This window comes from Triturus cristatus, chromosome 6 (genome assembly GCF_964204655.1).
Source record: "Triturus cristatus chromosome 6, aTriCri1.1, whole genome shotgun sequence".
Taxonomy (NCBI): Eukaryota; Metazoa; Chordata; class Amphibia; order Caudata; family Salamandridae; genus Triturus; species Triturus cristatus.
Window position 1 is genome coordinate 1,921,432,769 of NC_140589.1, and position 11,458 is coordinate 1,921,444,226.

Consider the following 11,458-nt stretch of genomic DNA (forward strand, 5'->3'; position numbering starts at 1 on the left):
GTGTCCCTACCGCTTCCGAAACCCCCCACAGGATATGTCAACCATTAGACCAGCTAGCTCTACAGTGCCACTACCAAACCCCTGTATTCTACAGTGGTGTAGGTAGGTTCTGGCAACCACTGAACATGACAACCCTGATTCCTCAGGGATCGTGGAAAACAGTACAGTACTTTTCGCTCTGTCACTCATGCTTGCTTAATCCCAGAAAATAAACAGGATGGTGATTAGGACGTTTCAATAAGTATTTATTGGTCCAGCAACAGTCTTGTGTAAGACATATGTGCTGCGACAATCAAGAGACAGAAGCATGCAAAAGAGATTGCAAGGCGCAATATAGTCAATAGTAGATACATTTCTACCATAGTGCTAATAAGATGAACGTAAGCAGTTCGGATAAAAACAGGAGCACTTGTATATTCCTAAAATGCGCGCCCTAAGTAATTTGCCTAAATGTACCTAGCCTAGATCTGTATGTGCAACATGTATATGCGTGTATGTAGCCAAGACACCCCTAGGGATGAACCAGCCCCCTCACCTGATGGTTGAGAATGTAGGACCTGATCTCTGCTTCAAGGATGACACCCCGCAAGGGATGTCAGGCCGCTGCGTGTCGAAGAGCCAGCATGCAGGACTCCGTGTAAACTTGGAAGGAATTCTCCTCTAATTTGCGGGTGGGGGTTAGGGTCTTATATACTAGAGTGGTCACTGCAGGGTTTCTTCTAGAATCAATGTTTTGAAAACAGTCAAAAATGTTTTGAAAACAATCATGAATGTTTTTCCATCAAATGCGATAGTGCACAGCTGGCTGTTGGCCAAGGTTGAAAAAAGTGGTGACCCTTATACATAATAATTATACCGTGCCTGAGGACATGTTTATTTACGTCAGGTACAGGGATTATGATAGAGTACTGAGAGCCTGGTGTCGAACAGACCGGAGCAAGCTTTAGATAAAAGGTCTCCTGTTTAGAATTGTTTTTGTCGTGTGGATGGGACAAATGTATACAATAGGAGTATACATGGCAGGAATAGCCTAAAGAACATGACAATGTCATCACCTGCTTTTTTAGTATCATACCACTTACGTCCCAAAAGTGCCAAATTTGTTCAGACTGTGCCTACATCTCTCCTTCTGCTCAGATAGATTCTTATTTTTTTAAAATCATTTTTCATCCTATTAGATAGCTCGCTATTAAAAATACTGAAAATAAATGACCTTCTTTCCACCCTTGATTCAATACATTTTCCATTGCCGCCACCCAATCCCCACGACTCTCCATCTCTCCCTGGAACTCCCCCCACCCCTCCCCCCCCCCCAAGGTGGGGATTGACCACATTCCACCCTCCTTCTGAAAACTCCTTTGATGCCATGTTGTTGCACTCCAGTGAACCCTTGCCTCCGGTCTAACCAGAAGACCCCCAAGCCCCTCTAATCCCTGAATTTAAGATACTTTTCAACTAGACACATCTTGTAAGAGCGCCTGAGCTTCTTCTAGATCTGTACACAAGTGAAGTTTGCCCTTTACAAGGACTTTGTTTTGACTGCTGTGCAATTGATGCCTGTGTTCCATGTTCTTTAAATTAGTCAAAAATTTTGATGAAATCTCTTTGTCTGCGTGCCGATGCAGCTGACATAACCAAAATAAAAACCTTAAACTGTGTTATTTCCTGAGTAAATAGTGTTTTCTTTTCAATAGCCTTAGACAGGATGGATTCTCTAATATCACAGTCCACAAAATCAACTTGTATTGTCTGAGGATATCCTACATTAGTATGTCACTGTGCTGGTCCCCTGTTTGCTCTTGTGATAGTCAAATCGCCTTTTAATTCCAGGATCGCCTTTTTTATCTGGGAATCCATCCAGTCTCTCACATTCGGACCTTCACCTCCTTCTGGTATAACCTCTCATATTATATCACTGTATGCGGATGTTGCGTTGTTCTATGTCTTCTCACCACAGGAGGCGGTACCATGGCTACTACAGGTGCTAGAAGAGTTTGGAGTTTGTTCGGGCTGCGACTTAGGCCAAAATCATTGATATTCCCACAGGGTCGGTTGGCTGGTCACTCTGCGGGACCTCTTTCCCAATGGAGCCTGCGGTGGGAGACGGAGCACTTCAGGTACTTGGGCATGCAAGACTCACGGATATTACAACTCAATGTTCAAAGCACGATAGAATCTCTAAAGGGCTCAGTGGGATTTTGGAACACACTCCCGCTTTCCTTAATGGGCAGGCTGGCTATAGCCAAAATGGTGGTACTGCCTCACTGCCTTTACATATTACAGAATGCTCTGTGTCCTATACCTAGGAGAATATTTCGGGCCATGGATACCATTTTGATAGACTGGTACTGGGTGGGTCGTCACAGCAGGGTGGCCCTTGCCACGCTGAATCACACATATGAGGAAGGCGGTCTGGAGGCTCCCAGATTGGAGCTCTACTATTACGCCGCACAACGACAGCACTCTGCGAAATGGTTCGCTGATGGGGACAACTTCGAGAAACAGCTACTCCAGGGTAGAGTATCAATCTATGTCTCTATTTCTGGAGGGCGCAGGCACCTCTGAAGCGGTACCATATCTAGTTAGACAGACCGCTCACACCCGCCAATCATTTGTGTTGCCAATCTTGAGACACGCCCGTTCCATCTGGAATTGTCGGCGTGGGACCTTGCACCGGTTAGGTGGGGGATGTCCAAAATGTCGTATCAGCTGAGGCGGGAGGGGGGCTGCAACATGCTTGCGGACCTGTACCCAAGCGAGAGCTTTATCACATTTGAACAGGTCTGCAGCGACTTTGGACTGGGGCAGGGACAATACCTACAATACGCCACGTTAGACAATTTATTTAAAGAAATTTGGCCCACATATCCTTCGATTCCACAGCTCACACAGACACTAGGCAGACTACTTACGTGCGGGACGGGTAAGCGTATTGTACAGGACGATGAGGGCTGATGCCAGTGCCCCTCCTCCTGGGGCATTTGCAACTTGGAATGCAGACTTGGAGGAACCCCTGGAGGACAAGGACAAGGACTGGTGGGTGGTAGGTGCTCTCATGCATATGATATCCTGTAATGGCTGTTTCTGGTTAATTCATTATAATTACACACAGCGCACATGCATGATCCCAATGAGAATACACCGCTTGGCCCCCAGTAGGCCCAACTCCTGTCCTAGGTGTCACAAGGGAGGAGCTAACTTTCTGCACTTGGCTTGGGAATGTCCTGAGGTCAGTAGCTTCTGGTCGGAAGTAGTGGAGCGGATAAGAGGCAGCGTAAGCAGACGAGTTCGCTTGACACCCAACCACTGTCTAATAGGGCAGATACGAAACCCCAAAAAGCATAGTAAGATGGCATATCGGCTCCTGCAATTACTTTTGGTGCTGGCAAGGCGCAGAATTGCAATTGTTTGGATGGGAGTGAGGGCTCCCGAGATCTCAGCCTGGATTCGGGACGTACGTGAGTGGACAATAGCCGAGGAGATGCACATGAAGAGGTGTCGCAGAGATGAAAAATTAGAGGATGACCTAGGGCTCTGGAGGGAGCCTTGTCATGACCTACTGGTCCGAAGGCCTTCGGGCATGTTCCCCACGTGCATTGGCTGGGGGAAGTGCAGTGGGTGCTAAGGGGAGGGGGATTAAATGCCGTTAATACTTTGCTATAGACAATGGAGCGGGGGGACGACCGTGAATAGGACAATGTCCTGAACTGTAACCACCAAAATACATGACTATATCATCTTTTTGCCGGCCTTGAAATGCACACCTGTGTTATGTTAATCTGTAAAATCTTAAATAATATTTAAAAAATAATAATAATAAATACAGACAGAAGACACATTGTTTTCTGTTTCTATATTTCTGCAAATATCAGTAAAATCTAAAAGGGGGAGCCTTAGTAGTAATGAAAATCACAAAATTACCTCCACATTAAAATACTCAATATTTTACAATTGTCTTTATTACATATATTCCATTTTTCACAATTCATTGGTCTAAAAGGTTTTAAAGAATAGGGCAATCTTTGCTCCACTCTAGATGATATCTCTACTTCAAACTAGGTAATATTTTTGCAGAGAAAAGTGAGAAATTTGTACTCTTGAAGGCTCCGTTCATTTGCTATCTGCAGCTCCGACGTGACATCATACTATATTTGTCTAGCATTGAAGAGGCTCCCACCTTTAGTTTACTAGAGGCCAGAATTACTATTTTAAAATTACCACAGAGCGGCAGAATATCTGAAGTAAACAAGGTCGTCATCGTATATATCCCAGACACATTCAATAAGCTGTGGGTAGCATGTGAGGGGGATCTACCGGGTATTGTATAATACCATTCAAATTACTTATTTTCATAGAACTTATTTAACCCCACCACTGCTTTGGTGAACACAGCATAGCCCTGGCCCATCCTGCCCCAGATTTCAAATAGAGGGAGGAGATTTATTCCTCAAGACTTGCTTGTGTAGAATTATCCATCCTTTCTGGAAGGTATGGTTAATATGTGCAGAACAGATTGAGGAAGCCTGATCCCTCTAAATCCTAAAATGGCACTGCACATATCCTAGAAGATGAAGGGGCACAGAGTTGAGACACAGATTGGCACAGATTGGCATTGGCCTTGGACAGGCTGGGCAACACTCAAACATTTTAGGGACAAAGCTGGTGGCCATGCAGGGTTTTTATGTCAAAAGTAGGCAAAGGCAATTATTGCCTAAAAGGTAAAAGACCACTAATTTTGACAGTTTATTCTGCTACTCAGAAGTGGTACTTTATTTATATTTTAGCTCTGCTGAAAAGTGTGGGAAAGCCCCTTTTCAAAATAAATTGGAAGTGCTTGGAGTCTGTAAGTGCTGCTCATGTAAAGCAGTGGGTGGGAGTACATGCAGCCTGGAAGACTCTTTTGGGCTGTGTAGGTGTACACAACTGATAGATCACAGAGGGCTTAGAACACTGGCTTTCTAAGTGTGCAAATACATACGTGTTTCCTGAAAATCATAAACAGTGAAGCATTGTTATTAGTAACAGCTGATTCCTAGTTCAGGTTGAAGTGCATTAACACATGGTCCAGCATGAAGTAGCAGAAGATTCCAACTAAAAACATGTTTCTAATTGTTATTTTTTTTTAACCATATATTTATGGATTCTATTAAGACATTTTTCAAATACATTGGGATGGTTATACAGTACTGATTTAAAATAAGTATTGTTGCTTGATGAACCCAATATCCTTATAGGTGAATCTGTTTTTATACAATTATTTAGCTCAAAATGCTTATGATTTGCAGAAAATAATGGTTAGAGATATTAGTCTGCCTATCCCCTGAATATGCGCTGTGGACCTTCAGGAGTCCACGGACCACAGTTAAGAACCACTGATCTACACGAATGACTTCTTACCAAATTCAGTATTCTAGCTACTTTTAGAGCAGCCTACCTTTCTGGCCTATGTGTATTTATTTTTTTATGTTTCAGCATAAATGTGCTTTCATGGAGAATCTGAAGCTTAAAACTAAGAACTAAGTAAGTCTCTGTGGATGAACTCAGTGCCAGTCAGCAATGATTGGCCTAGAACAACCCTTAAGCACCGTGAGCTCAAAAGATTAACAAGGGATTGAGTTGCACACTGGTTCTGGCACGACTGTCCTAGCCATTCCAATGCATGATGCTACATGTAAACAAACACATCTTTTACTCACTGTACAGTGCTTTTTTCTGTGACAAGTTGTAGCCCAGTGCTTGGTCACCTTTGATATGTTTCATACTTTGTTTTCTTCAGAAGGGCATGTCTTGGTGAGAGGTTGGTCATGTGCTGCTGCAGGCATGTACTGTACTAGTGAGTGAATCTCCTTTCCCCTTTGGTCATAGGTGGTCCTGGGCAAAATAATACAAGTGAATAGTATTGTTCCATGGACTACCCACAGCATGGGGAACCTCATATACACTATGTTTATCCTACAATGTCCGTGCACAAAGCAAACAATAATTAATGCACAAGTCTCTAAAACAGGCTTCTCCACCTAGTTGCTTGTGAGCTACTGGTAGCTCTCCAACTATCTAGAAGTAGCTCTCTTATGTGCATCCCAGCCTACTAAATTGGAACGTTTTGCTTTGTTGAATTAATATCTACAGACCAAATGTGTGTATTCAAGACAAAAAAGTGTGTGTTTTCAGAACTCATAAGTTAATGTTTGGAGACAGAAATGTCTGAATGTCCAAAATATATGTAAAGCTAATATCTAAGTGATAAATCATACACTATTACTGATATTACTACCTTGGTATAAGGGGCATTGCAGCTATGGATGTCATATTAACCGTATAAAGCATTCCAATCTGAAAAGGCTTTTTTACTTTACTGCTGGCAGTGCTGCCGGATGTACTGAAGTGATCACTGTGAGTAATCTTGCATGGGGGGGGCCACTAATGTGATCTTGTCTGATGTGGTCACTATTACAATAGAAATAATATTAGTAGCTCACAATGATTTTAATTGAACATAAGTACACAAAAGGTTGGCGATCTCTGCTTTAATAGATAAAGACTAGATAAAAACTGTGCAAATGAATTTGCACTGCTTAAAAACACCTAAACATTAATAACCACTGATTTTATACTGACAAACCCCCTCTGCAGTTCACATCAAAAACTGAAAACAGGAAAGACTAAGGGCCTCATGTAGGTAGCATACCAGTTACCACTTCTAAAATACCGAACGATACCGAATCGGTATTTTAGAAGTGGTAACTCGTATGTAGGTAATGAGTCGGTATTTTTTACCGATTCGTTACAATTCGGTAATTACCGAATCGGTATTTACCGATTCGGTAATGAGGCATACCTTCCCATTGAGGGGAAGGTATGCCTCATTACCGAATCGGTAAATACCGATTCGGTAATGGTGGAGAAAATGCAAGGGTGACAGGGTGTCACATTGACACCCTGTTGCACCCCTGATTCGGCCATGTGTGCACATGTGGCACACATACATGCCCTAAGGGCATGTATGTATGCCACATTGCACACTGCTACGCGCTTCCAAATGCATACACACATACATTAATTATTTACCACCAACTAAAAGTTGGTGGTAAATACCGACTCATAAACACACACACACACTCCCCCTACATATCATTTCTGAAATCGGAATTTACCGATTCGGTAAAACTACCGAATCGGTAAAATTACCACATCGGTAACGTTACCGATTCGGTAATTTTACCGATTCGGTAGTTTTACCGATTCGGTAAATTCCGATTTCAGAAATTGACCCCCTACATACCAATAGCCAATATACCGGTCGGTAACGGTATAATTACCGAAAATCGGCCGTTACCGACCGGTATATGGCTACCTACATGAGGCCCTAAATGTATTGCAGAGTTTCTTTCACTTTGTTTTAAATGTGCAGTATAAGTCTTTCTGGATAACATTAGGTCATAATTATAGTTTCCTTATTATTGACTTGCTTTTTTATTACAGGTGAAAGGAATGCTTTAGGAATGGAAAATGGAAAGGACATTAGGATACATTTTTAAAATCAAAAGTCTGCAAGGTTGGGCATTGAAAATTCATCCCATGAAGATCCGCTCAAAAACCAAGAAGATATCTTAATCTATACACTGAAGTAGCATGAAAACAAATACTCTGCTTGAAAAGACTAACGTGAGAGACACTAGGGAATAGAGAACTTTCTAAATGTACTAAAACACTCAAAACTGTTTCTTATAGCATTCTATAAGGAGTGGATGAAGTCGGCATACAAGAAAGACAATATGTATTGATTGTAAGAAGGGTTTGAACATAAAGCACACACAATGGAAAGGCATAAGTGTTCAGAATGTGATAAAACATTCAGGGCCACTGGCCGTCTAAAGTTACACAAGGTCGCCCATGCAAGACTCAGAACAGGTAAATGTGGGGAATGTGGGCAGACATTCAATCAAAAGAGTCTTGACACCTGGAAGAAGTTATATGAATGTACTGAATGTCAAAAGGCAATGCATGCAAAAGGACAGCTACCGGTACAACAGGCAAGCCATGCTGAAGAAAACACATTCACTACAAAAGGGAACTTGCAGGCATATCAGAATGGTCATGCTGATGGGAAACCTTTTAACCTAACTGAATGTAATCCAGCATTCATTACAAAGACAGACTTAATACGACAACAAAACATCCACATTGGGAAAAGGCCACATGAATGTAGAGAATGTGACAAGTTATTCATCAGAAAGGCAAACTTAATGCGACTTTTGAAAATTCACACTGGAGAGAAGCCATATAAATGTACAGAATGTGACAAGGCATTCTATAGAAAAGAGCTGTTAAAGCAACATCAGAAATTCCACACTGGAGTGAAACCCTTTTGTTGTAGTGAATGTGACAAGGCATTCGTTGCTAAAGGAGCGCTAATGCATCATCTGAAAATTCACACTGAAGAGAAACCATATAAATGTACAGAATGTGACCAGGCATTTGCGGCAAAGGCAAACCTGATGCGACATCTGAAAATGCATACTGAAGAGAAGCCATATAAATGTACTGAATGTGACAAGGGATTCGTTGAAAAAGAATCCCTAATGCGACATCTGAAAATCCACACTGGAGAGAAACCATATAAATGTACAGAATGTGACAAGGGATTCATTACAAAAAAAGAGCTGATACGACATCATACAGTCCACACAGGGGAGAAACCATATAAATGTACTGAATGTAACAAGGCATTCGTTACAAGGGGAGAGCTACATCGACATTATGCAGTCCACAGTGGGGAGAAACCTTATGAATGTGCTGAATGTGACAAGGCATTCTTTACAAAAGCTCTGGTAAACCAACATCAGAAAATCCACACTGGAGAGAAACCCTACGGTTGTAGTGAATGTGAGCAGGCATTCATTACTAACAGAGAACTAATACGACATCAGAGAATCCACACTGGAGAGAAACCATATGAATGCTCTGAATGCGACAAGGCTTTCAATACAAGTGCATCCCTAAAACGACATCAGAGAGTGCACACTGGTGAGAAACCATATACATGCACTGAGTGTGATAAGGCATTCATTACAAAAGGAGCCCTTATTCTACATCAGAGATGCCATACTGGAGAGAAACCATATGAAGGCACTGAATGTGACAGAGCATTCATTACAAAAAGCTATCTCTTGCGACATCAGAAAATCCACACTGGAGAGAAACCATACGGTTGTAGTGAATGTGAGAAGGCCTTCTTTACAAAAACCTATCTCTTGCGACATCAGAAAATCCACACTGGAGAGAAACCATTTGCTTGTAGAGAATGTGAAAAGGCATTTGTTACAAAATTGCAATTAAACCAACATCAGAAATTCCACTCTGGGGAGAAACCATACAGTTGTGGTGAATGTAAGAAGGCATTTTTTACAAAATTGCAATTAAAACAGCATCACAAATTCCACTCTGGAGAGAAACCATATGGTTGTAGTGAATGTGAGAAGGCATTTGTTACAAAAGGGGAATTAAAGCAACATCAGAAAACTCACAGTGGAGAGAAACCATATGATTGCTCTGACTGTGGCAAGGCATTCACTGCAAAGCACACCCTTATACTACATCAGAAAAGACACACCGGAAAGAAACCATATGGTTGTAGTGAATGTGAGAAGACATTTATTACAAAACAGCGGTTAATGCAACATCAAGAAACCCACACTGGGAAGGGACCATATAACTGCAATGAATGTGACAAGGCATTTTTTGCAAAGGGAAGCCTAACGCGACATCAGAAAGTCCACACTGGAGAGACACCGTATAAATGTACTGAATGTGACAAAGCATACACTCTAAAGCACCAGCTAGAACAGCATCAGGAAATCCATACCGGAAAGAAACGCTATGGTTGTAGTGAGTGTGACAAAGCATTCTTCAGAAAACAACACTTAATGGTACATCAGAATACCCACACTGGAGAGAAACCATATGAATGCACTGAATGTGACAAGGCATACAGTAGAAAACACCACTTACTGGAACATCAGAAAACCCACACAGGAGAGAGACCATATCAATGTACTGGATGTGGCAAGGCATTTAGGAGAAAGACACACCTAATGCAACACCTGAAAACCCACACGGGAGAGAAACCATATGTATATACTGAACTAGAAAATGCATTCACTCCAAAGCACAAGCTACTGCGACATCAGAAAATCTACACTGGAGAGAAACCATATGAATGCGCTGAATGTGACAAGTGATTCACTCTAAAGCACAGCTTGTACAACTTCAGAAAATCCACTCTGGCAAGAAACCATACGATTGTAGTGAATGTGAGAAGGGGTTTCCACGGGACTGCCTAATGCTAAATCTGAAAGTCCACACTGGGGAGAAACTATATGAATGTACAGAAAGTTACAAGACATTTGTTGCAAACAACATTCTAATGCAGCATCAGAAAGTCCACCCTGGGGAAAGACCCTATGGATCTACTGAATAGGACAAGGCATTCGCTTTAAAGCACCTATTAGTACCATCTCAGAAAATCCACACCAGGAAGTAACCATATGCTTGTAATCTTTCATTCAAAAAGGTTCAGCACCGTTCAGGAATAGTCAATAAATATTCAAAGAAATGTTCAAGACGTCAGTCAGTTTCTTGAGAAGATTCTTTTTCTTTATTGTGCAATCACATGGAAATGAAGAGTCATAATCACATTGGACATGAAGGATCTTAGCCGCCGCGTTTCGTCTCTTACAAGGAGACTTCTTCAGGGCTAATAGAAAAACATATATAACATACAATTATCACCGTGAAAATAAGTCAACGTGTGCACAAGTACAGCTATCAAACTATACATATCTAGAGTACCAGAACTAATAAAACAATTTCAATATAAAAGCAACAGAGCCAAGAATGTATCTGCGTCATTTTTAAAAAAAATTATTAAATCAGGCCTTTGAGATAACAAACCCAAGTTAGAAATGCATATTGTTTGAATACAAATAATCAATTGAGCATGTCCATAAGAAATATAATAAAAGATGTTAAGCACATTGAGCACAGAAATATTTATATTTCATCATGTGAGTATTGAATTTCATACCTTTTTTCACAACATTTAACTGATGAAGACTGCAAATTATTTGAAAATAGAGCCAGCAACCCAAGTTTTTCACGCTGGCAAAAGGATTTCAATGACGATTGTTAGTCTATAAAAGTCAATGTTTGAGACAAATCAGATGACACAAATGTATATATAAACAACATCAATATGCATATATCATCTACTTCATGTTGTCATGGGTTTGCTAAAATAAAAAGGATTGTGGTAAACACCAAAGTCAGCTTTAGAACATATAACAGCTATCGACAATCTGGATAGACATTCAATCAAGTAGAAGATCATTGCTAATTATTCGAATATCTTTTTTTTGTATAGAAGAAATTGTCAACCAATGAGAGCAAAGCTTAATAC

At 41.1% G+C, this 11,458-nt stretch overlaps 1 protein-coding gene across 1 annotated transcript; it reads left to right on the forward strand.

Moving 5' to 3' along the window:
• Positions 1-7,566: 7,566 nt before the first annotated feature.
• Positions 7,567-10,352, forward strand: LOC146822475 (uncharacterized). The gene has a single exon (XM_085609470.1). It carries the CDS (start codon positions 7,818-7,820, stop codon positions 10,239-10,241), a length of 2,424 nt encoding a protein of 807 aa, XP_085465596.1. The 5' UTR covers positions 7,567-7,817; the 3' UTR covers positions 10,242-10,352.
• The last annotated feature ends 1,106 nt before the right edge of the window (positions 10,353-11,458 follow it).